The sequence below is a fragment of the Ambystoma mexicanum genome, chromosome 4p (genome assembly GCF_040938575.1).
Source record: "Ambystoma mexicanum isolate Mex_15411 chromosome 4p, UKY_AmexF1_1, whole genome shotgun sequence".
Lineage (NCBI taxonomy): Eukaryota > Metazoa > Chordata > Amphibia > Caudata > Ambystomatidae > Ambystoma > Ambystoma mexicanum.
Window position 1 is genome coordinate 856,840,769 of NC_090927.1, and position 27,782 is coordinate 856,868,550.

General features: G+C 44.6%; 1 protein-coding gene across 2 annotated transcripts in view; it reads right to left on the bottom strand.

The window, feature by feature from the left end:
• Positions 1–27,782, bottom strand: part of UFL1 (UFM1 specific ligase 1) — a 1,228,658-nt gene that overhangs the window by 988,399 nt on the left and 212,477 nt on the right. For both annotated transcript variants that reach the window (XM_069606422.1, XM_069606423.1), the window contains one exon: positions 14,288–14,385. In XM_069606422.1, coding sequence (XP_069462523.1) covers positions 14,288–14,385 — 98 coding nt within the window. The remainder of the gene's footprint in view (positions 1–14,287; positions 14,386–27,782) is intronic.

A 27,782-nucleotide genomic window follows, 5' to 3' on the forward strand; every position in this document is an offset into this window, starting at 1 on the left:
TCTCCGAGCCGTGTGAGGAACACTTCTCACCAGCCCGCAATAAACAGCTCTGGCCACAAACATCGTTAATTAAAACCATTGCTTCACTTAACTTGATCAAGAGCAAAAAAATAAAACAAGACGTAAAAGCGGAAGTGGGGAATGTGAAGGTATGGCCCAGCTGAAAGGGGCCCCTAGGGGTCCCTCGTGATATGGAAACAAGGCAATAACCATACACGAAAAGATGCGTCAGACACGAGGTTCAAATTCCCAATGCTAGGGTTTATTGCAAGCAAAAATAGTCCCAAATGGCCAATTCTGGTCTCACGCCCCGCAACGTGAGTTTCCTAGACCTCGAGGGACGCAAGAGAGCGAATTACGTACATCAGTTACATATATACAAAATGCATATCATACAATCAGCTATGTCATGTTTAACACCCTCCTTTATTAAGTTTCTTTGAACTCGGGATGACGATGGACATTTCCGACGGGTATGAAAATTATGACACTTTCGATGTCTATTCTAGTAACAATGTGCAATTTAGAAAGTGCGGAGGAATCTTCTAGTTGTTGATCAGAACACGGTGGTTCTGTTCTTGGAAGCAAGCTGCACACGGGGGAAGAGCCACATTCCATGCTTTGCTATCTATGAGGTACTATTCGTGTCCTGGGAGCCGACACGCTCTAAAGGGTTTTGCGAAGGGTGGCCGTAGGAAGAGCATAATTCAAGCCTTTAGCTGTTTTATTCTAACATATTCTACCATCGTACGAGACTGGTTGGCAGCTGTTAAGTGATTAAATGCCCTGCAGCTCTCCCTCAAGGCTACAGAGAGGGAGCGTGGGCATTCCTTTCTGGGCTACTCATGAGGAGTTTTCAACGAACTCCTCAGTCCCGCGACCTTGCCCTTTCATATTCAGACAACAATGTTAACAGTTGAGCAGAGTAAGCAGAATCCACAAGAATTGCAAGCTGCAAAGCAGTTTTAGACAGAAAGCAATGAGCAATGGTTAACAAACAAAATGGCGATTCTGCTACGTTTAAAATGGCCGCTTGTTGGTCAAGCATAACCGTCTATATTTCTATAATTCGGTGCATAAAACGGTTGGCCTACGGCCATCAAGTTACGTCTGTCATTCAAATGAAGGGTATTCACTTTTTCCAGATTGACAAACCCTCCTTTTGGCCGTATGCCAAACGTCTTATTCATTCATTGTATCCTCCTCCGATGAGGATAAGTCTGGGGTATCTATGTCCGAACCTTTCATGCTATTATCAGCATCATCTTCATCATTAATGTCTATAGCCATGAATTGTTTTACTGTTTTTGTTTCATCAGTGTCTCTGTTATTTTGGCCATGCGTTTGTTTTCCTCTCAACACCATGTGCATACATCCCTTAGTACATCCATCAGTTATTTCAGTGCAAACTATTGGTAAGCATTGTATGCAACAGCAACATGTTATGAATATACCAAGTACCATCATTAGTATCGAAATTAACTTCCATCCCCAAGACTGCATCAATCCCCAAAACCAGGATCCTATCCCCCAACCCCCTTCTTCAGTAGAGAGTGTGGAACTCAGGACATGTAATTTCCGGATTGCTTTAAATATCGTAGGGGAGTAATCATCTATATACACACAGCATGCAGTTTTTTACGGGTTTGCAAACTCCCCCACGATCAACTAATATTATATCGAGAGCCATCATGTTTTCGAGTGCCATTAGTCTTATTCCTTTTTATTCTAATGTCATATTCAATAAAATATCCGTTGTTGAATCTATTGTATTTTTTAATATTCTAGACATTTTTCTTATATTGTAAGAATTTTCTATTTGGGACAAGAATGGTATAAATGATTTGGCTATATCTATTGCTATCATTCCATCCTCGCTATTCCTTTGAGTTCTACCTTTTGTTCGTCTGGCTACTTCTGCTGTCTCCAAGAGGAACACTCCTCGAAACAGTAGACCTAGGTAGCATGTACCTCCCCAGTTCCTAGGTAACCATGGATATGCTTTTTTCCCACATATAAAGTAAACAGGGTCCCCTACGTACACAGGTTCTATTTCGTGCTTTAATACCACTGAGTTTAGGCAGTTGCTAAACGTTCCTACTTTATAGGAACCCTTTTTCTGTAAACATAGGGGAGCAGTTTCAGGGCTGTGATCCACTGTATAGGCAGGGGGCACAGCATATTTATTCCATTCATCCCTCATTCGAAATGTCATTAATGATGTTTCTTCTGCTGGCGGGGTTGGTCTATTTTGCCTATGTAATCTATCTAGTCTTGTTGTCTTTCGTGTATTCTTCCTCATGGGATCTGGTGAAAACACGCAAGCTTTGTGGAATATGGAACAACCCACAGGTCTCATGATCACTTCCTCAAATTCATTCATATTGGTCTCATCTAGCTGACCCGTATTACTCTTGTTCCATTTCCCAAAGAACATTGCACTCAATGATACTTCACATGAATAAATCAATGGTAACGGTTGTACATACCAGCCTATCCCTTTCCCACCGTGCTGTGGTAAATGGGCACAAACCCAGCAATCTTTTTTCTTTAAAACCGCATGGGTCATGTTCATGATGAGCAACAATGTATTGTTGCCGTAACCTTCCCTATGTCTTTCTTCCATTGGGGGCAAAGTACCAGTGATTACATGAACCGGGCTTTCAGTAGCTGCTTTTGGCAAAAGTGTTTCTAATGGGTGCGCATACTCCAGGAACCATAGTGTAATAGTCGTTATTGTTGGTACTACCATACTTAAGAAACACAGGACCAATGTCCAAATCAGTACCTTATTCCTTTTACCATGCTTTTTCCCTAAATTTACAGTCTCTAAATCTATCATCTTTTCAGCAGGGGTGCAGGAGGGGGCTTTAACCGGTCTTGATTTGTTCTTCATCGTCCTTCTTCTTGCTGGCAAAGTTCGTCGCAAATGTCTCTCGTTCTCGATACCAGAAAAGTTCAACGAAAAATGTCACAGTTCAATTCTGCCAGCCCTTTCACAGCCTAGATCACCTATCCACTCCGAGCAAGATTAGTTGCGTTTTCTTTTTCTCCCACTGCTCAGACGATTTCTGAACAGTTCTTTATTGATAGAGTACTATGTGCATCCAGCTTGTCCCGCTCTGGCTCCTGACACATGTACTTTATAAGCGCACCGAGGAGCCGTGAGTCTTGAATTGTCCGACTTGCACAACTCTCACTTCTCTCCTCTACGCCCCTGGCTCCTACTCCGTCCGTGAGTGGAACAAAAGGCAAAAGAAAAGCACCAAAGATCTGTGGATCACTTTGCCTTTCGAGGCCATAAATTATACCGTTTCACTCCTGGTATTGTATGATCCGTGAATAGTGCCGTTGCACTTCCAGTATCAGGCTCAGTGTCAGCCTGTGGCACAATGATGGGTAGCGATGAGCGCTGTGGCAATGATGTAGTTTCTTTCTTTGGCTTTGGTGCATTTGCAGAAACTGGTGGGCGCCAAAGGGGTACACGCGTTGTTTCTGCTCCTGTTTGCAATGCAGGGTTTGCGTCACTCGGCAGTGATGTTGTTTCTGCTGAGCAACGTTGGGGCACTTTTCGCCCTCTCCCCTTACTGGCAGCCTCCTCAGGCTCTGTTTCGAGTTTCACTTCTCGCTTGGGCTTTGTTTCAACTTTCACTTCTCGCTCAGGCTGATGCTGTGGCAATGGACTGGCAACAGTTTCTTTCGTTTCCGAGACCGTTTCCTTTCTCTGGTCGTCGGAAGTTGTCAGCAGTCCTGGGAATCTTTTGGCATGTGTCGCATGGATCCATGCCTTCCGTCCGTCCACTCGGATGGCCGTTTGCGTCTCCCAAAAGTACTTGGTAAGGGCCGCGCCACCTGGGTGCTAATGCTGTCTTCCGCTCAAAGTTCTTTATTAAGACCCAACTTCCAGGCTCCAGCGAGTGCCCCAGTCTGGTGTATCGCACTGGTAACACCTCCTGCACCTGCTGATGAATCAAACGCAACATCTGCATTAAAAGGCCACAGTGCGTGCTTAACATAGGATGCTCGACCTCACAATCTTTTGGGCTGCGGTGCGCACCATACATTTGCCGGTCTCCCCATTATAATTTCATAGAGGGAGAGCCCAGCTTTAGCCTGCACAGACGTGCGCGTGTACAATAGCTCTAGGGGTAATGCATCCACCCAACTCAACTTGCTCCCAGCACAGATTTTAGCTATCTTTGACTTTAAGATTCCGTTATGTCTCTCCACAAGCCCGGCAGAACTGGGATGCCTGGAACTGTGAAATCTCTTCTCTATCTGCAGACCTGCACAGATCTGCAGCACTACTGCGCCCACAAAGTGTGGGCCGTTGTCTGACCACAGGACACGGAGCAACCCAAACCGGGAGAAATACTCCTTCAACATTACTTTTGCCGTTGACATGGCAGTGCAGTCTTTTAAAGGATATGCCTCCACCCACTTGCTGAATGCACAAATCACCACTAACACATATTTGTAGTTCTGGCACCTTTCCAGTTCTATGAAATCAAAATGGATCACCTCAAATGGCATAGCGGGTGGGCCAAAACTACCTACTGGAGTCATGGTTCCCTTCCCTACATTGTATTGCAGGCACGTAATACAATTCTGCACTAGCCTTTCTGCATTCTTTTTTATGTGCTCATTTTTCCATACTGTGGATAAATGCTGTACCATTTTCTTCGTGCAAATGTGGGTAGGGCTATGCGCCATTGTAACCATTGCGGTCACGTAACAATTTGGCAACATCCAGTTCTTTGTTTCTTTGTCCACCCAACAACCCTCCAAATCTAACTCAGCAGAGCCCTCAGCCCACCCCTGAATCTCTTCGGCCTGCATTTCTTTGACTGTGGCAACTCCATTCTCTATCATACAAGGTACTTCCTCAGTCTGTACTGTCATCATTTTATTTCCCAAATCTGTGGCTGTTTGCTTTGCAATCCTGTCTGCAAATGCGTTTCTCTCTCCCACTTTACATGTTACTTTTTTATGCGCCTCGCATTTCACTATAGCTAGGCGCTTTGGAAACGTGAGTGCAGACAACAATCGCACAATCAAAGGACCATGCTGAATCCTGGCCCCATGTGATGTTAAGAAACCCCTCTCAGCCCAAAGTCGGCCAAAATTATGAACCATGCCAAAGGCGTACTGGCTGTCAGTATAAATATTCACGTTCAAATTCTCAGAGAGTTCACAGGCTCGGGTCAAAACCGCCAATGCACATCCTTCACTCTCACTCACAAATAGTCTAAATATCTTTTTATAGTTAGGAGTGCCTAAAACTGGCCCAGCACACAATGCAGCTTTCAATTGCTCAAACGCTTTCTGACATTCCTCATCCCACTGTAAAGGCATCACTGCATTCTTTTTAGTTAACTTTATCATCAGCTTCACAATCATCGCAAAATTACTGATCCACTGCCGACAATAAGAGGCCATTCCTATTACAGCTCTCACTCCTTTTTGAGTTTTTGGAATAGGCATACTAGAAATACTTTCTATGCGTTCTGGTGTTAATCTTCTCCCTTCTTTCGAAAGTAGGTAACCCAAATAAGACACCTCCTTCTGATTATACTGGAATTTCTTCAAACTTGCCTTGTGACCATGGGTCGCTAAGTGTGTCAATAGTAATATAGTACTTTCTTTGCAGATCTCTTTCGTGTCAGCAGCTAATAACAAGTCATCTATGTACTGCAAGAGTACGTAACCTTCGGGTAATTCTAGCATGTCTAGCTGCTCTTTTAGCGCTCTGCTGTAAATGCTCGGGCTTTCTGTGTATCCTTGTGGAATGCGTGTGAATGTGAATGATCGACCTCCTAGAGTGAACGCGAACAGATATCTACTGCTGTTATCCACTGGAATGCTAAAGAACGCGTTCTTCAGATCAACTACACTAAAGTATTCTGCAGTGGCCGGTATCATTGTCAGTATCGTTGTGACATGTGGGACCAAAGGGAATTGTGGGTCTACCACTTTGTTTAATGCGCGCAGATCAATTATGAAACGATAGGGTACTTCATTGCCTCCTTTCTTGTAAACTGGAAGAATCGGGCTGTTACATGTGCTACCTGCAATTTCTTCAACCACCCCCAATCTCACCAGGTCAGTAACAATACTTTTTAATCCCTTCTCACCTTCAACAGATTTTTATACTGGGGAATTCGTGGTAGTGTAACACCTTCTTTCAAAGTTATTTTTGCTGGCTCTATTTTCAAGCATCCTACATCGTTATCATGCATTGCCCACAGACAGGTTGGTACTCTACTTAGCTCTTCTGGTAACGCTTTTGACATAACTTTCGTCACCGGTGCATCTTGAGGCCACATCGTGAGGAACACCCCATCTGCCGTACAATGTATGACTGCCCCCAATTTTCTCAACAAATTTCTCTCCACAATTTTCTGTCAAAAGAAATGGACACTGTTCCGTAAATGGTCCTATTGTAATTGGGACAGCATTCGGACATGGGGTTAATTACTGGTGTACCTGCGAATCCTACAGAAACATTCTTTTGCCCCGACAGTGGGATCTCCGGAACCAAGTGGTGGTCTATTGAACACTTCTGTGCCCCTGTATCTACAAGGAAACGGTGCTCCTTATTCCCGACTCTCATTTCTACGTAGGGTCCTCTCTGATTTATGGGAATAGACACTGGTTCCGACCCCTGCCGTGGGCTGTCCTATCGCGAAAATAACATCCTCCGATGTATAGTCACCGCTGCTGCTATAATACATGTTTGATTGTGTATCAAAAATATTCCCATTTCCCCCTCGGTGTCCTCCACTCTGATCATTTCTCTGTTGGCCCTGCCCGCCCCGATTTTGGTTCGAAACACTTTGGTTCAATACCTGGTTCTGTTGCGCTTGGTTTTGACCATAGGATTGGTTTTGAGTACCTCCATTGGTATATCCCTGCTGCTGCTGCTGCTGCTGCTGCATGCTATTTCTGTTTGGGCCGTTTGACCCCTGATGTCCTCTATGAGGCCTTCTCTGACCAAACCCACCTCTATTCGGTAGGTGCGGGCATTGCGCTCGCCAGTGTCCTTCCTTCTTACAGTACGCACATTGATTTACTCCAAATGACACCCCATGCATATTATTCAAATTTCCTCTGCCTTGTGCATTTCCTCTACCTCTATTGTATCCAATGACCTGCTGCAGTAACACCCCTACTATCGTTCGCATCGCTTCTTTTCTCATCTCCAATGGGTACCCATTACATATCTCACTTACTTCCTTCACTGACGTTCTCGACATCCATTGCATTGTTTCCCCCACCCATACCTGCAATCTTTGTATATCACCTATTTGTCCCGGTACCGGCAAATGCTTTGTACCACCTGAAAAAACTCTCGGCCACGATTTTTGCATATACAACCTCGACGCCTCCTTCCTACCTTTCTTAATACACTCACTACTATATTCAGGTGTAGCAAACATTTCAGCATATCTGTCTTCCATTTCATTTTTCACTTCAATGAGTTTGGTGCACATGTTTTCTTACATCCTCATCTCTTTGCTGACTGCGTGCTAACTTATTCAAATCTAACAATCGCTGTGGCGGTAAATTCCCAAGTATCTTTTTCCATTCTCCCACCAAAATTTCCCCCATGCATTCCAACACTACCTGTCTCTCGTCGCTTCTTCGGTACCTATACAATGAGGCCAATGCTGCCGTCCCATCGTTTCCTTCTATGTACATTTCTGCCTCTTGCCGTAATTCAATCTTTCTTTCTTTGCTGATCGCGCTTCGAGTTACCCATCCAAATCCTGTTCCTTCAGCCCCGCCTCTCGCCTCCCCGGTCTCAATTTCGACTTCGGGAGGGGCGGATGGTGCTGAATTTGTCTCTGGAGCGGGAGGTGCGGATGGGACAAGTGACACAGGTGGCATCTGTGAAGGGCCTTCCTGGGTGCTGGGAAATTGCGTGTCCGCGGTCTGCGCTTGTGGGAGGGCTCGAGCTGTGGGTGGGGCTTGAGTTAATGCTTGCGTGAGGGGAAGTGCTTGGGCTACGGGAGGGGGTACGAGAGCTACTGGTTGGGCCTGCGCAGTCACTACTGGCGTGTTTGGTTTTGATTCTGGTTTTGGGCCTCGACCCGTATTAGTTAACAAATGTTCCATTAATTCGTCTGCTATGTGTAGTTCCTGCTGCGGGTATACTCCTATGTTCATTTGGTTACGTCTCCCTTCCCGTCTTAGACTTGCTGTCCACTCCTCCTCCTTTTCTTCTGCTACCTCAAGCTTCGTTTTGTGCCTACGCGCATGCTTCTCTCTACTTCTAAGTCGGAGCATTGCTTCCCTCCTCCAATCTTTGACAGTCTCAAAAGCTGCGGGTCGCGCTTTTTTCCTAATCAGCACCCTTTCTAGGTTATCTATCCTCGCAATCTCAAAGCTACCATTAATTGGCCACTGATGGTCGGGTTGCTTTCTAGTTTGCCTATGCCAAATTTCACAAAATATTATCGCACCCACACCATATTTTGCATACATGTCATAAGCCGGCGTTCCCCCAGGCGGTGCACTTTGGCCATATTCCAAGGACTGTCTACCGCAGCTGAAAAGCCCCGCTAAAGTGGACAGTACTCCAGGCATGTTTCTTTAACCTTCCCCTTTGGTTAGATAACCTTTACCTGGACGTTTGAATTTGCAAAATCAACACTCTACCAAAAATCAGGTTTTTATTTGAATTGGGGAATGACTCACCTGATAAAACAAGTCGCCTGTCCTAACGCAACCTCTCCCAACGTCGTGTCTGCGCTTCCCTGGCTTATGCCTCGTCTGGGGACCCTCGCCTCATTTGCCCTCTGGCCCGGTACGTCGATCAGGGATCAGATGTGTGCAGATCTGCGGAAGGAATCTCTCCTCACTTCTACAGGGCGCCCCGTACACCTCTTGATCCCGGCTCGATCGTCCCGTCCTCGCCGTTCTTCCGCCTTTACTCCGTTACAACGTATACGATGGGGCAAGTGGGGGAGGGTCCCTATTCGGGCGCCATCTTGAAAGGGGCCCCTAGGGGTCCCTCGTGATATGGAAACAAGGCAATAACCATACACGAAAAGATGCGCCAGACACGAGGTTCAAATTCCCAATGCTAGGGTTTATTGCAAGCAAAAATAGTCCTAATTGGCCAATTCTGGTCTCACGCCCCGCGACGTGAGTTTCCTAGACCTCGAGGGACGCAAGAGAGCGAATTACGTACATCAGTTACATATATACAAAATGCATATCATACAATCAGCTATGTCATGTTTAACATCATCCTTTATTAAGTTTCTTTGAACTCGGGATGACGATGGACATTTCCGATGGGTGTGACAATTATGACACTTTCGATGTCTATTCTAGTAACAATGTGCAATTTAGAAAGTGCGGAGGCATCTTCTAGTTGTTGAACAGAACACAGTGGTTCTGTTCTTGGAAGCAAGTTGCACACGGGGGAAGAGCCACATTCCATGCTTTGCTATCTATGAGGTACTATTCGTGTCCTGGGAGCCGACACGCTCTAAAGGGTTTTGCGAAGGGGGGCCGTAGTAAGAGCATAATTCTAGCTTTTAGCTGTTTTATTCTAACATATTCTACCATCGTACGAGACTGGCTGGCAGCTGTGAAGTGATTAAATACCCTGCAGCTCTCCCTCAAGGCTACAGAGAGGGAGCGTGGGCATTCCTTTCTGGGCTACTCATGAGGAGTTTTCAACGAACTCCTCAGTCCCGCGACCTTGCCCTTTCATATTCAGACAACAATGTTAACAGTTGAGCAGAGTAAGCAGAATCCGCAAGAATTGCAAGCTGCAAAGCAGTTTTAGACAGAAAGCAATGAGCAATGGTTAACAAGCAAAATGGCGATTCTGCTACGTTTAAAATGGCCGCTTGTTGGTCAAGCATAACAGTCTATATTTCTATAATTCGGTGCATAAGACGGTTGGCCTACGGCCATCAAGTTACTTCTGTCATTCAAATGAAGGGTATTCACTTTTTCCAGATTGACACAGCGTGCGGGACAAACAAGGCAGTGGCTTAGGGGGACCAGATTTTCAAGAAGAAAACCTGTTATTGCGAACAACATAAATGAGAACTACTCCACTAACTGCCCCCCCCTACATTTCACCCCTCAAACCCCCGGCCCCAATCCTGCCGCCTGCCGTGTCCTATCCCACAGTATTTCCAGCACTGATCATCAGAGGCGTAGCTAGGGGGGTGGTGGCTGAGGGGGCTAAAGTCCTGGGTCTTTTGGTTGGAGCTCCCGTTAGAAGCTCGGGGGCTACAACCAAAAGGCTAAGTAACCCCCCCCCCCACCGAGTACCGACATTAGTATAGCCTCAGAACTTTTCCAGACCAAGCAACACCCCTGCTAATCATGCTGTGCCGTTTTGAATCCGTATGTATGCATGTTAATAACAAAAAGGAACTATTGCTCGGATTGATATGACAAGCCTTTCTGTTTATTCAAATCTTAACTGGTCTCTGTGGTACAACAAGTTAATGCATGTGGGTGGTACCTACTAGTGCCGGTGCTGTTGACCTTCAAGTCGGGGCACTAGAGGTGGCCGTTTTTCAGGTGGGGGTGTAACAGGCAGCTCTGGTGTCATGTGTGCTCTGCTCAGGCGGTAGTGCCACTACACGGCTGATGGTGTTACAGGTGGCGTTACACATGGTGATGTGGCAGGTCCTGCTGCTATGGCAGGTGGTGGTGCTGCAGTAGTTGGTAGTGGTATAGGTGCAGTGTTCAGTGTTCTGCTCCAAGTGGTGCTGTGGGTGGGGTTGTTACCACAGGTGCTTCAGCACTGGTGCTGCTGCCAGTGGTGGTGCGACAGGTGCAGCACTCTGGTATAGTTGTCAGTGCTGCAGGCCGTATTTTACAGAGGCAGTGCTCTGCAGCAGTAGCACACATGCAGTTCTCTAGTAGAGGTAGCAGTGCTGCAGGCATGTGCTATACTCTAGTGCACCCAGTAGTGCTGCAGGTGGTGTTTTACAGATGCAGTGCAGTGCTCCGTAGTAGTGGCATGGGTGCAGTGCTCTAGGCGGAAGAAGTGCAGTGATTTTCTGCAGTTGTAAGGCTGTGGGCCGGTATGCTGGCCACTCGACCATCATGGATGTGGGCAGCTATCGTGCAGCAGAGACTCATGAAACATTCTGTTCCTGAGCAGTGTCATCCCACGCTTTGATATAACTCCCTCCCTTACATAGGCCATGGACCCTGAATCACTGCATTAAGCACAGGGGTTTCCGTAAAGTGCGTGCTTCACGGGGAGCAGTAACAGGGCTGGCTACCCATGGCCCCTTAAAGGGGAGATGCGCTGCGCTACACAAAAGTGCACCAGTTGACTGCATTGGTCACACTTCTGATGCCAGAATGAGGTATGTGATGGTGTGGTGCTTGCATGGGGTGTGGTATAGCACGGGGGTGCAGTGTGGGGTACATAATGTTGCAATGGATGGGTACGAGGTGCATTATTTATTATAGAATGAGGTGCAGGATGTGAGTAGAAGAGGATGCAGGATCGGGTACATAATATGACAGTGCAGAGTAAGAAATTGGTGCAGGATTTACTATAATGTGGTTAAGGATGTGACTGCAAGAGAGCCGGGTTAAGTTATAGAATGGAACTGTACTTAATATGGTGAAGAATATGGCTTACATATTATGAAAAATGTGCTACATGACATGGTACACAATGGTGTATTAAAAGCGGCAGCAGGTGGTTAAACTGTGGTACTGGATGTGAAATAGCATGTGGAATAGGATGAGGCACTGAGTGGGTCATACAATGTGGGATGGAATGTGGTGTAAGATTTATAGACTGTGGTGTATTACATGGTCAGGGCATGACCATATGATGGGGTCGGTACATAATGTGGTACAGTATGGAGCACATGACTGGTATGAAGTGGTAAAGGATGTGACCTGGGATAAGCTGCAGAGTAGACCCGGATGTGGTCAATGTTGTGGTGCAGAAGGGAGGGTACAATCATTGTGGCGGAGGCTGAAGTGTGTGTGACAATCACAGAGCAGCTCCAGCGATATAGATAAGCCTGAGATCCCTGTCTGCATGTTACATGGCAATCTGTTATCTTTCACAACCCCTCCCTTTCCTTCTTATCTTGCGTGCATCATACAATCTTCCTGTAATTCTAACCTGGGAAACCTTGGGGCGGGGCCGGGGGCACATCATAGGGGCTATATATAGCCCACTGCTGTGCTAACATTTCCCCCATAGGCCTACACCTCAGACCTTGCATGTAGCTCATGAATTTGAAAACACCCAGTCTGCGGTCTGCACCATAGAAGAGCTACATAGTGCACCACTCAATGTGAGAACACCCACTGTGCAGTCAGCATCCGAGATGCCTTAGACAGTGTCCCACAGACAGTGTTAGCATTCTTCATGCGACCTCCACCCTAGACTTACTATATGGTGCATCAGTGTGATAGCACCCTGTCCTGTAATAGCACTTGATTCATGCCATCTGCTCCTTTGATGCTCTATATAGTGCCCCGATGTGATGGTCTCACCCAACGTTGCCCAAACCTAGATGCTAATGGTAGCCCTCTTCCATGCGTTCTGCACCCTAAACACTATATAGAGAGCACCACAGTGACATTCATTCCTCATGTGAGCTGTACCTCATAGCAGCACTGTGATGGCAATCTGACCATGCTGTCTGTCGTACACGCTAACTTCTCCACCACTGTGTCCTCATGCGATCTGAGCCACTGTGACAGCACTTCAAATGTTTATATTATTCGAAACAAAAACAAAGTGAAATGTCCTTAATATAGCATCCTCTTGGGGAAACAGATCAGAGATGTATAATGTTTATATTTTATTAACAACTAGATAATCCATTTAAACCTCAGAGGAGTATCTGTTGAATTGGACTCAAGATATGGAATCCCTTCCTTTTTCACGTTGGGAGGGGTCAGGGGTTTCGGGGGGGGGCAATATGGCTTTGGGGGGGGGTGGGAGTAGGACATGGGTTTCAGAGGGGGGCCTGAAGGCCGCCTGTGCCCCGGGCCCCCAAAACTGTTAAGATGGCCATGAATTCAGTATCAAAGCTAAGTCTCTTTCATATCTTCTACTGTGACGAATTGGCTGTATGACATATTGACTCCCGCACCTCCTGTTCACCTTTCGTGGCACGGAATGTTGTCAGAGGGTTTCGATCTTGTGGTCTATCGCGAACGCTGTCTCCTCTCCAGCGTTTGCATCAGTGTTCTCTCCTTCTCTTGGTGTCGCTGTGTTTCACTGCACTCACGGATGCATGGTTCTTCAGGTTTGTTGGTGGTCTCGGCAAAGTTCTTGGGACCTTCGGTCCACCACAGAGGTCTCGCCACAACCTCTGCTTGGCTTAGGGCTCCCGCCATGTTGGTTTCTCACATTATGAGATTTCTGTGACTTTGGCTTCTTGCTCTCTTCTGGTGTAGTGCAGCTTGGGGCCTCCCACAGCCTGCACCTACAATCCTCTCTCTATTCTCTTTCTTCTCTCTCCTCCCTCTTTGGAGTTACGTCCTTTAACCTACTCATCCCAGTAAGGTTGACGTCCTGATTTAAAGGGATACAATCTTTTCTCCCAGGATAACACCATTATGAGTTCCTTCATACCAATTTCGATAATTCATATTTTCTTGTGTTTTGACACATCCCATGTATGCCATGGTATGACCAGCTTGAGGATGTACCTCATAGGAATGGGAGTCCTTGAGTCCTTTGTGGGGCCTCTACCCTTAGGGAGGGTATTGCAGAGTATGGCTCACCTCCCTAGCCTCAGAGGGAGGAGCTCCCCGTTGGGGAGAAGGGACACATTCCCTCGATTCACCCCAGTGCCTATAATTCACTCACATGGCATGCAGAAGTGACTGCCATGAGAAAAATGGTCTTCACAGTGAGGGGCAACAGAGGACAATAACAAAGGCAACAATGCATACCAGCAATAGCCAGACCAGATTCAGGTACCCAGATGGAGCCACAGAGTTTGAGGAAAACAATCGAGCAAACCTTTTAAAAACTGCACTACAGTAAAAATTAAAAAAGTAGGACACCTATTCAGGAGTCCTTTTGAAAACTAATATAGCAAAGAAACAACCCTTGGTTGACCTGATGTTAAGGACAGTCGAATGCTGGCCTGAATGTCAACACAAGGAATAGTGCAAATCCCTTCTGTGTTCCCAATATGGAAAAAAGCATAAAAAAGAATGTGCAAGATACTTAAACTGTGTGCTCAGTAACAGTAATATTTCAAAACCACAATCTTTAATTTTGCATCACAGTTTTAGGATAATGATTACTCACTCATCCACAAGCTGCCCAAGCACCAGTTGAGTATTTCTATCAGTTTTTACAATGTCACTGGCTCTGGTTTCAATGTGAACTAAATCGACATTAATAATCTGAAAGAAAATCAAAAGACAAGCATGTTAAATCGACTCATGAATATCAGAATGTAACCTAATCTTCATTTATTTCCAAGTAAATGTAGTTAATCTAGTTCTCACATTTCTAATCCCACTCTCCCTAAAAATCACAACACTTGAGATATCATTCCCCTTGACAGACGGGTCAGCAGGCATGTGAGAAAGCACCAAAATATCACATCAGAGTACATGTGTGATGCCTTCATCTAAGATGTCCTCCCCCTGAAACCCATTCACTCTTACCATATCAACTTTTAAATCTGTCATGGTAGCATAAATACAATGCCAAAGAAACGATGGCATGGCTGGAAGCTGATTGTGAAGTAAAAGACATAGAAACTACCACTACCTTAGGTACTAGACTATCTTGTTCGATTTTAACATACATATCCCAGCAGTCCCAGATTCTAAAAGCATGGTGGATAGCTGTAGTGACTAGTCAAAAATGTCCAGTTAACATGGCTGAGCAAAAGGGAGTACTAACAATGGAGCAGACACCCAATAACTATAACTTTCAAAATGGGTCCCATATATGCAGATGGAGACCTTGGGCACCACAGCGTTAGCATAAATGCCAGAGGTGTTATGAACCCTGAAAGGCACAGCCATCCTGTACGTAGGTTACTGTTCAGATGGATTTCCAAAATCAGCCCTGGTGGGAGGATTTTGGGTGGCCCGCCTATTTATGCTAAACAGGGAATACATTGAGAGGTTGGCCAAAACCCTACCACAGTAAGGTAGGCGAGCAGTCAAGCCTTATTCTCAGGAAAAGAGTGAGAGTGAATAATGTTATTTATTTGCAGAATGTATATAACGCTTTCATCCAAAGCGCTTAACATGAGGTAACAACAGTACAATAACAGGGAATTAGAACCAAAACGCAGATATGAATGAAAGGTTAGGATCCAAAGACATTATTCGGGGAGGGAAATCAATAGTAAATGATGAGTCCAATGCACAGATACAGGAACTTTAGCAATCCAAGTTAAAGAACGTATTAATGTCCTTGTTTAGTTTAGCAATTCAAGTTAAAGAACGTATTTATGTCCGTGGTTACAAAATGTATTGTTCACAAAAAACAGCCGACATGTGTTTCGAACTATCCGGTCGTTATCAAGGCTGTATATTAGTAGAAATTATATCATAGCATAGCAATATAGACATATGTACATTAGAAAAGGTGCCATCAATTACAGAAAAGGATTCAATAGAATTGCACAGGATATTGTCAGCAGATAACATCACATCCAAAGAAAAGGGTAAATAAAATATGATACCAGTATGCAGTGGTTGGCACGAGTGAAGATAACAGTAGGGGTCCGAAGACAGAGACAAATAAAAAATAAAAAACAAGGTTAGTAGAAACGTATGGGCCAACAAATATGTGGCAGAACATGAAATCAAGGTTAAAAAATGTGCGTGTGGGAAAAAATAAAATACCGTGTATCCAGGTAGGTGAGGAACAATTGAATAGCATAATGGGTGGATGGTAAGACAAGATGACCACCTAAGGAATTAGAGAAAACCCTGAGTAAAGCAGAGTTGGTGATGTGTGATTTGTAAAAAGTGGAGGAAGGTTAGAGTAAACAAACTTACCCTCTCATGGAAGTCATGGGTAGATGAGTGAGTGTTCATTTCTAAAGAGGAGCGAAAAGCAAATGAAAAGGCTGCATCTAGCCATATGTGAATAGATTGATTCCGTTGTATTGAATCCAAAGAAGAAATATACCTGTGTAGCAATAATGCTATCTTAAATTGAGGGGCCCAATCCCCATATGGAAACAAGTATGTTGCGACAAGTTCCTGAGTAGTATGTGATGCGGGAGCCAAGTGTAATAATGGCTGCATTGCTGCGTAGCATCTGCATCGCGCGCATGATATCACGTGCACGTTTTGCAGGCGACGTCACGCGCTTCATACGAACACGTCCGCATGCAATGTAAACAAAGATCAGGGAGACGTAGCCAGTATTGAATAGTAGGTCATTGAATGCTTGCGGCAGGAAATGAAAAGGACTAATTGAATGAGAATATAGCTGAATTAGCTTACCCAAAGGTAAGATATGGAATCTAATGTGTGGAGTATTTGGGAGCAAATTCCCACAGCACATCCTGAAGCTTGAAATAGTGTTCAAAATATATTGCCAAGAACGCACATGGAGGTGGCAGGGGGGTCATTAATTAAAAGTTATAATCAAAATATGAATAATAGCATTGTACACAAATAAATGGCATGAGTGTAAAATCAAAAAATGAATGAATGAAACCCATGTTTCCAAACCACCAGTACCTGCACTCAGTCAACATCACATCTTGATCACATTGAGACATTATTATCTCTCACATCAGATTCAACTCCTGATAGAGAGCAAGTAATGTTACAACTAGATGTACAAACTAGACATTTGGACATTACTGAACTTAAACCCAAGTCTAAATTTACACCTATTTTTAGTACTGACAATATTATTGATACTTTTCACATGGCAATGATTAAGGATATAGACAGAATATTGGACAGACCAAAACAATTCACCGGAGAAACTTAGATTTGCAGGAATTGCAAGCTTTAAAACAACTAGAGGAAGACCCTACTATCACGATTAAAGAAGCCAACAAAGGTGGTAACATTGTTATACTCGACACAGATGATTACATCAAAATGGGAATGAAGCATTTCGATACACCAGATTGCTATGTTAAACTCAGCAAAAATCCAACAAAACAAATTGTATTGGACTTACAATCTCTTATTGAACAATGGTACGCCTCTGGATTTTTAACTGTTAATGAGAAGCAATTTCGAACCATCACTGACCCCACGATGCCTACTCCTTATTTATTGCCAAAAATACATAATCATTTTACTAAGTTGCCGGAAGTCAGGCCCATAATGAGTGGCATTGGACGGGTCACCCAAGGTATATCACAATATCTTGATGAGGTATTTCAACCTTTTGTCATTAAAATGACCACTTATCTCAGAGACAGCACACAAGTCTTGCAATTTTTTACGAACTATAGTATGGCAACCCAACTTTCGTTTAGCAACTTTAGATGCGACAGCTGTCTAGTCTAACCATGACCTAGCCATTCAAGCTATTGGCTATATCTTTCGGAACTCATCTGTCTCTTACCATTGCCATAGCCAAATGATAAAGTAATTTCTCAAATTTGCACTTGCAAATAATGTATGTCTCTTCAACAATGTGTACTATTTACAGTCAAAAGGTGTTGCCAAGGTTGCAAAGTTTGCACCGTCTCTGGCAAATCTTTTCATGTCACACTTTGAAGAAACTCATATTAGACAAACCGGAATTCCATAACAAACTGGTATGTTGGAAAAGATACATTGATGATATTTTAATAATCTGGCAAGGTACTAGTACTTCTTTTGATGAATTTGTCATTCATGCTAACACCAACAATTTTGGAATCACTCTGTCTGGCCATTCGAGTCCCACTATAGTTACTTTTCTAGACTTGCACATTTTTGCTGAAAACAATGTACTCCAAACCAGAACCTTTCACAAACCAACAGCAGCTAATGCCATATTGCACGCTAAGAGTTGTCAACAGAGAGCCACCATCCTTAACATCCGAGGTGGCAAATTCTACAGAGCAAGAAGAAATTGTTCTAAAGACACAGATTTCATAGCTGAACGCAAACAGCCGATTAATCGTTTTAGACAACGAGGCTATCCAATCCCCACACTGCTTAAGGCATCATGCAAATATTTATCTACAAATCAGGCTCACTTACTGGGCTCAAAATCTTCTACTGATATACAACTCAGGCCCATTTCAATCATTACACAGTTCTCTAGAGATTCCTCTACTTTGTTTAAATTGGCCTCCAAACATTGGCATCTCTTGCATTTAGATCCGGATCTAACACCTTATATTTCTCAGAGCCCAAAATGTACATTTACCAAAGCGAATACTCTTCGCAACAAACTGAGTTCTCCTTTTTTTATCCCTCTGATGTTGGAAGACATCGGACATGGTTGCACCAACCAGTGGGCCTTTTCAAATGTGGCAATTGTAACCAGTGCCAATATACCTATCCTAACTGTCAGGATTTTGTTGACCAAATTGGGACCAAAATTGCGATTAAAGATTTCATCAACTGCAAAACAAAATTAGTGGTTCATGCAATCATCTGTGTTTGTAACAAACTATACATAGGAAATACAATCAGGCAGTGGAGAGTCCGTGTCAGAGAACATCTCTCAAGTCTTAATAAAACTGGTGTCAATTTGCCATTGGCTTTACATTGGCAAACGCAACATCAACTAGACAATAAATCAGACATACGATTTTTAGGTTTGGCAAAAGCCACAACTAGTAAACGCGGTGGTAATCTATGTTTGAAATTGAGGCAATTAGAATGTAAGCTCATTTGCCATTTTAGATGCATCACCATCGGCCTGAATTAAGACCATGAAATGCATATCTTTTTGTAATCTATTATATTATTTTGTTGGAGGCCAACCATGTAACTATTGTATTATAGGATATGGATGTTTAATACTACCTCCGTACTTTTGCTACCTTGTCAGAATTAATTAGCTTAATTCCATTTAGCTATACTGTCTCTTCACCACTTTTGCATATCTAATTGTTAATATTATTCACCCTCAACAATGGGTCCATGTTACTGTGGAATGTGACTACCAGCATGGTGCGTCTTATGACAATTATCTCATATTATTGAGGTGTGACACTGCTATCATTTATCTTTGATCTCACTTTCATACCATTGATCTGTGAATATTGCTCCTATTGATCTTTGATTATATATTTTATATCATTGATGTGTGAAAATTGCTACTATTCATTTTTTGATTTTACAGTCATGTCATTTATTTGTGTCCAATGCTATTATTCATATTTTGATTATAACTTAATTAATGACCCTCCCCCCCCCTGCCACCTCCATGTCCGTTCTTGGCAATATATTGTGAACACTATTTCAAGCTTCAGGATGTACTGTGGGAATTTGCTCTCAAATACTCCACACATTACATTCCATATCTTACCTTTGGGTAAGCTAATTCAGCTATATTCTCATTCAATTAGTCCTTTTAATTTCCTGCCGCAAGCATTCAATGACCTACTATTCATAACCGGATAGGTCAAAACACGTGTCGGCTGTTTTTTGTGAACAATACATTTTGTAACCAAGGACATAAATACGTTCTTTAACTTGGATTGCTAAAGTTTCTGGATCTGTGCATTGGACTTACCTTCATTTTCTATTATCCAGTTTATGTGTCCTGGTGTTCGCTAGGGGGCACCAGTGGAAGGGTCCCAACGCAGCATATGATCTGACACACAGAGTAAGACAGTGGTTCAGCACTGTGTAGCAACACAGTGTAGCAGCCATTCAAAGTGGGGCAGTAGTTCAGAGTGATGCAACAGCATGGTGGCTTATTACGGCGGGGCTGTAACGCAATAGTTTAAAGTGGCGCTGTGCAGCAAATCGAAGTGATAGACTCGCGCAGATGGGAAAGTCTATACAGAACTGTAGCTGTAGTTAGTGGCGGATAGCCCAAGAGCTGGCGCTTGAAGACAGTCGAGTGTGAAGCGGATACTAGTGCCCATATTGAAAGGAGGCAGGTAAGAAGGTGGCAACAGTTGTAACAGGATATAGATTCTAATGTAGGGTTAGGGGAGTTAGACGGCTAAAGTTAGATGTCGGCTCACCTTATTGAAGCGGGTTGGTAATCTGCATGGGATGCAGATAAGGACGTCAGGCTCTGTAAAGCTCGGTCAGGAGCCTTTTTATGAGCCTTTGTGTGGGGCCGGCTAATGCCGGTCGGTGCCCCGGAATTGGCTAAATAGCCACGTGGCAAGGCTGCCAATCAGAGGCAGGTGGAGAGGCAATTCAGGAAGCAGGCAAGCCACAAAGGAATCAGCATACTCGGTCTGCCATCTTGGAGGTTCCTACCTCGTTGGATCTCGTTGCACATGAGGATGGATGAAGCGCAGATTATGTTGTTCAGTTGCACTTTGAATATATCCACAGTTTTAGCGAAGAAGCTGAATAAAAGTAGGCGCAGCTTCAGAGATAAGGCGAAGAACGGCAGTATTCGGGCGACATGTGCAATTAAGCACACTGGCTTGCCTACAAGGTTCTATGAGAGGGGGGGGTAGAGGCCTGCTCGTGCATTCCCCACGAGTGTGAGGAGCTCCCGCTCAAATTCACTGCAATATTGAATTGTTTCTCCCCTCAACTCATCGACTGATAAACCGCTTGGCTTTTCTTGCTTCTGGCTTCAAGGACGGTACCACAGTAGCAAGCGTCTCTCCCTGTCCTGGCTATCAGTATAGGAGGGCTCCGTGTGCCATTGACATCTGCTGCAACACACGCTGGCTACTGTTTGCGGTTTTATGATTCCTTTCACAGAGGGTTCGCGGGTCAAGGTCGGAAAGGACAAGGATGCTTCTCTCCTTGTTGCCCCTTCGGTTCTCGCGCCTTTCTCGTCCTCTTGAACTGCCATAGTTGGATAGCCACCTCATCGTACGGTTTGCCTTGTTCGTTTTGTGTTCTCATGCTCCACCTTTTATCCCTGTGGGGAAAGGAAAGTGCCGTCAGGTGTGTGCTGCCATTACCAATTGCGTGACTCTGCCTGACCTTTGTGTTGGGACATGTCAGGAAAAAGCAAGAGGTATTTCTTTCTTTTAGCTTTGTCACAATGTTTTATATTGGGTGGTGGAATGAATATGGGGGGGTTATGGGAACAGTAGTGGTTTACAAAAGCAGATTGGGAATTTGGAAAATACTAGTCAGAGGGACGGGGAGAATAATTATTGGGATCGCAGATGTTATGTTTAAGAGAAGGACATGATTGGGTTGAGGTGGAATGATAGCATCTTTAAACTGAAGGGACATAGGGAGAGGACATTACAATAGAGGAGGGGAAATAGCCTCTCTCGCCTAATGATGTTCTTCTCTCTTGGTATTCTTCCCAGATCATTCCACTCTGCTCGCGGCTCAGAGAAACACCCATGGGTTTTCTACACAACCGATGGTGAGACGCAGTGTTCCTCCCTTTCCAATACCCATGACCCCTCCTATTTCATAGGATTCTCAGATGTCCCAACTCCGTCCCTCCTTTTCTACACAAACATTGGGCTGAGGAAGAGGGCGCCTAAGAGTAACAAGGCTAACCTTTACAAACCTCATTGGACATGTCCCGCTAATCAGGTCAGGCAAAGTCAAGCACTTGACTTTAATCACATGCATCTGATACCCATTAGCTCTCCTCATTCGAATATAAAGCGTAACACAAAGACGCACTCTGAGCAAGGTGGAACACGAGAAGCAGCAGAACTTCCGGGGCAAAGGCAAACCTACTGGAGCAGAGTGACAGATAGTAGGACGAGAGCCGAGGGTAAAGGAACCCAGGAGTTCCCTGCAGGAGGTTGTTGCATCAAGAGAACCATAACCTGGAGAAGGCCAGATAAGAAGACTGCATTGTGCTTCAAAGGCACCAACAACCTTCCTGGGTGAACGACAGAGTTGGGGAGGCGAGGCCAAGCCTGTGGTATTAACCTTGACTAGTGAACTGAACAGCAAAGACAAGAAAAGAATGCACACAGCCGGCGAGTTGGCAAGCGAGATGAAAGTCTGGTGTGTGTTAAGGAAAGATTTAAGTGGCAACAATAGATCTTACAATTGAAGGCTCCAAGCAGGTGGATGAGACGCGAAGAAAGGCAGACCTGTGTTGAACTTGAAATTACCAAAGCCAGCGATATCGAGTAGCAGAGTGGTCCGGCGAAAGGAAGTAGCCCAATGAAAAGTCTCCGCGAAAAGTGACTTTTTGGTTATAGAGCAAAATAGTGAATGATCTTTAAAAAGTGTGATGATCAAGGCTGACCCTGGCAAAAAAGGGAAGTGGAAAGTGAATATTGAACTCTTGTTCTTATAATATTGAACTACATAGACCAAGAACCACTGGGACAAATAACACAAGAGTTGCGAGCTGAAGGGAAAGTTGAAGTGGTCCTGTAGATGTCTATAGTAAAAGCATTGCACATTTGAAAGTCTTTGACATCAGGAAAAGGACAGAGCCTGTCTGATGGAGACCAGAAGAGTGATAAGTTAGAGGAATGGAACCCCTACAAGTGTTGGGATTGAGAGGTCCTAGCCTGTCAGAGTGAGACCCATGTGAACTTTTTGTTTTTACTTTGAGAGGTCCGAGCCTGATCAAGGGAGGCCTGTGTGAACCTTTGGTTGAACTGTGAACCCTTTTGTTGAACTGTGAAAGAACTTTTGGAACTCTGGACAAGTAACTTTAACATGGAAGGCCAGACGGGCCTCGATCCAAGTTTTGAACTGCTTTGTTTTGAGAACCTGAGTATGTCATCCTGTCTACGGGACCGTTTTACTCCATGCTGTCCAACATGGAGAGGAGAGCCGACTCAGCCACTTTGATTCTTTATATTCTCACACTGATTTTCTTTGCATACACCATTTTTCCTGCACATATTTGTAATAGCGTAAGGGTAGGCAATAGGTTTATTTAGTATGGGCCATTTTGTTTTGACGGCCTCAACTTGGACTATTTTATTTATTATTTGATGGTAGAGACTACTCCCATCTTAGTAATAGGGCAAAGTAGGAGTTTTTTCAAACCCTGAGAATTGAATGAAGGTTTTACAAATTGTACCTTTTGTGTCATTGTCATACTTGTGATACCATGGCTCTTTTACAAACGTGATCAATGGTGCATTATCAATACCCTTTTGTTAACAGGATTTTGGTTAATGCAATTGGTTTGAACTTCTCCAGAGGAAGAAAAGGATTGAATCAACAGTGTTTCAGTATGTTAACAAACCTTTCAAAATAGCATCTGAAATACATGCATTAGGACTAACTTCTGTACATGGTCATATTATTGATCACAGAAATGTATTTGTAATTCCAGCAACTAAGAAGACTTATGCGGTTGGCCGTTGTGCTGCACTTGGAATAATTCAGGAGGGCGACGTGGGTGTTAATCTCGGAGGATTTTGTGAGGGTAGCCATTGTATTGCACAGACTGTAGTCTTTGCACCAGAGGATCTCTTGTGATAGCCCTTTTGTAGCACTTGGGAGTGTGCAGGTGACCAGGGTGCTGCACATAGTCGAGTCCATGAGGGCGACCGAGTTATGGATTCTAGGTGATTATAGAATGTGTTCCACTACAGCAGCGGTATTCAAACTGTGGGGGCCGCGGCCGCATCCCTGGGGGGGCCACGGGAGCCCAGCATGAAATGCAAAAAAAGATTTGGTTAGATTGGAAGAAATGGGCAGGGGCGGCTCACACTTGGGCTGATACATGGCACTGTCTCAGGCAACAATGAAAAAGTGGCCTGCAGCTGTAAGTGGATATTCATGAACAGACTGTTTGAATAGTAACCAAGGGGGTGCTTTGTGTTAAAATGTAAGTACAATGTGATATTTATAGAATATTTATTCAGCAACAATGGTCAAAATTGCTAACTGCGTAGGGAAGTAACTCATCAAACTGGCCCACATTGGCCAAAAAGGTGGCCCATTTTGACGGGCCCACACTAGCATTTAGTATTTTCGGTACAGGCATTGCCCTATGATATGATATTTTATTTGTATCATGCTCATACACTGGTGTTTCAGAGCGCAACCAGACAAAGGGAAGGGGAACAGGCCAGTAGGCCAGTCCGAGCCTTGCTGCTCATCCATAATGGCGAGGGGGTGCCCACCCAGTGGCCCCCTCATCCATTATAGAGGAGCTAAGGAGCCAGCCCAGTGAAACAATGAGCACTACCTCATTTGCTTTTACCAGCTGAGGGAGTGCTCCTGGGCTGGCTGAACTGTCAAAGGGAACCCTATTTCCCTTTGACGGTTCAGTACATTCCCCAGCCGCACATGCTCACTGAGCCATGCAAGGCTGGGGCGTTTTGCTTCATCAGCATTGCATAGCTCATTGGAAATGCTGCCTGGGGACCTGCATGTCTGTGTGTGCGAGGGGGAGCTCCTGCGCCTCCTCGCACATATGGACAGAGCAGCCTGGAACAGAGCGTTTCAGCACCCACATGTAAGCCAATGCAGAAGGTATGTTAATGTTCATTTATTTTATTGAATCATGTGTATGGATGCGTGAATGCTTGAGTTATGTGTGAGTGCATGGTGATGGATGTTCGTGTGAATGATAGCTTGATTGCTGTATGAATGTGTGTGTTCGTTTGTTTTGTTCCGTTGATCTGATTTTGGCAAGTGGTGGATAGAGGGGGGAAGGAGAGTTGTACAACAAAGGCATTTTAAAAATGCCTAAATGCCTTTGTTGCACAATCGCCCTACCCACCTGCCAAAATCAGCTCTCCTACTTAGGCACTGTGGAGCCCAGGGGACAGGGATGGTATTTTCTTTCTGGATTTCTATCATAGATGTCCAGTCAAAATACCATGCTTTCCCCCCTGGCACCCCAGCGCCTTGCATACACACATAACCATGTTGATTGTGTTAGGCCTATTGGGACACATTGTACAGGGATGGTATATTTTTGCTGGACATCTATCATAGATGTCCAGTAAAACATGTCATGCCTGCCCTCTGGGATCGCCCAGCAGCAATTGCAAACTGTTTGGATATTTACCTATTTTTTTAAAAAAAGAATGCTCTACAATGCAAACATTCACGGGGGAAACCCCCCAAAGCCCCTTGATTGGTTCGTACTCCCTCACTGCGCTTGGTCGCTATGGCATTATTGGGGGAAATAGTTATGCCCCTCCACTTAAAAAATTCACCAGCCGCCACTGGCTCTCAGACTGTGTTGGGAACGGGATGGGGAGCCCAGGTATTGTGGTGGGAGCAGGATGGGCGGGAACCATGGGATAGTGGTGGGAGCAGGGTGGGGAGAGCCCAGGGTGTGTGATGGTGTGGGGAGAGCCCAGGGACTGGGTAGGAGTGGGATGAGGGAGCCCAGCCACTGTGATGGGAGCAGGTGGGGGAGCCCACGGACTATACTGGGAGTAGGGTGCAGTGACGGTGCGCAATACATACTGTCCATTTGGCATTTTTTTGGGGGCCCGGCCTGCCCAAATTTTGCTCAGGGGGGCCCAGGCTAAACATTTTTGAAGACCACTGCCCTAGTGGATTTACAATGTGAGGCAACTTCCTTGATTGGCATGCTCGTCACAGTCTCATATACAAAACAATCCAGTGTGCTCGTGTATGGACATCACACATTTCACAGCTACCTCTATAAAAAAAAAAGGAACATCAACACAGAGGGGCGGAGCAGGGGAGTCCCGAACAATTTATTTTTTGCTCAGGGGGGCCTTGGCATAAAATGTTTGAAGACCACTGCACTACAGGGAATGCAGGTGTTGGCAGAATGCTGCTTTTAAGGTTAAGTGGGGTTTTGAATATAGCCACTTAATGATAGCAAGAAGCAAGCAGAATATAGCCACCATAATTTATCAACCCAGATGTTTTAGAATGTTGCCGAATGTACCAATCCTAGGCTTTCATTCAATTACAACCAATTCTTTTTTCCTCTTACTGCATGCTTTTGGAATTGGCCAAAGTTGTGGTCACATTCCCACATGCATCTGCTTTCACATACAACTCGAGGGACCCTTTGCACAACAATTCTGCAAAAAGAATGTAGCCTCCTTTCACATCAAAATTTTGAACTGTAGCTATGCACATAACTGACTATCCTCTGACACATACCCTCCAGCTATTTCCCTAGTGTACATCTCTCCACCCATACACATGCCAATTAGACATGGGTGGCTAGCAGGGACTCGATCAAGTCGTCAGAATCTTTAATGGCCATTTTGAAAACACACACACTAGCGCCTCCTAACTTTCCCATACTTCAGACCCTCTGAGGGCTTTCAACCTACAGCGCGTTGGGACCAGAAATGTGATGAAAGGCGCTATACAAATGATGAAATGAAATGAAGAAGCTCTGCAGTATTTCTTGATTTATGTGCTGGTGTAACAAGAATGGGAGAAGGAAGCAATAGCATTGATCCCTGTCCCTGGATAGATGCATTTCAATACGCTGAAGTCATTTTCTGAAATGACTCGTGTTGCTACTACCAGTGGTGAGTGCACCTGGCTGTGGACAAGATTACTCGTGGGCGAGAAGAGTTGCAGGGTACTTGGCCATATGGGTAGAGATGGAGTTTACACAATTAAAGCTCTTTGACAAGTTCTTCCTTGACACATTGGAGGAACAATCTACTATTGAAATCCTGAAAACAAACTTGGATGGCATGACATATTTTAACTATGTGGAAAATGCTGCCTCAAGTACAGAACTGCAATCAATTCTGTAGAAATAACATAAGCACCACTGTGATTGCACCCTCTTTGAAATAGGGACCTTATATCAAATACTTTATGCTGTGCAAGCCATAAGACCCTTAGCCTAACAAAAGATATGACTAAAATGATGAATCTGACAATGTCATCACTCTTTTCCTGGAGGTAGCTTCTCATGTGGCTAGGGGACGGCAGCCGCTACCTGATCCTGACCCTGGGGGCGGTTATATGAGGGAGGACCAAATGAGGGGGAGGCAACCCTCAGGGGGATTACATGGCATTGTTAGAGGAAGTCACATTTACCCACCCCCCACACCCGCCCTCCCCGTGTAGAGATGTTCCTTCTCTTCCTCATGCCTTAATGGCATCCTTCAATCCCTTGCTGGGTTTACTTCATACAGTCTCCAACATCAGCCAGGGAGTGATATATTATTAACTGAGATGAGGCAGAGAGCAGTAGAGATTACTCCCAGTGAGATCCATTGCAACTTCTTCAACATTATACTAACGATACTGTGACTGTAACTGAGACAAGAAAGAGGAATAGAGCAATGAAGATGACTGGAACCGATAAGCAAACTCAGCAGTCTAGTCTTTGGAAGTTGCTTCATTCTGCCAGGAAGTTTAAATTCACAGCAGCTGACAAATGGCATGGGTGACAAGTGCAAACTCCCAACAGCACAAAAGGAAACAGAGTGATAGGGCTTGCCACCTATGTTGGAGAGGCAGCAGGAGCCACCCAGAGTGGAACCGAATGGGGTGAAGCTACAGCGGCTGGCAGGACGTATGCTGAGCCAACAAGCTGCACAGAGAAGAAACAAAGAGGCGCACGAAGCATTGAAAGCACGCGGTAATCCAAGGGAAGATGGACGGGTTACCGGGGTGTCTAAGAATGGATGCTGATCCATGAAAGTAACGAGAGAAACGCTGAATGAAACCTGGGAAGGGTATAGCATGGTCTAAAATCATATCACAAACGGGTTCTTCGGCCCATACCTGAAAAGAGGAAATAAAACAAATATAAGTGCAAATGTTAAACATGAACTTTGTGAAACCGCAGGTGATAA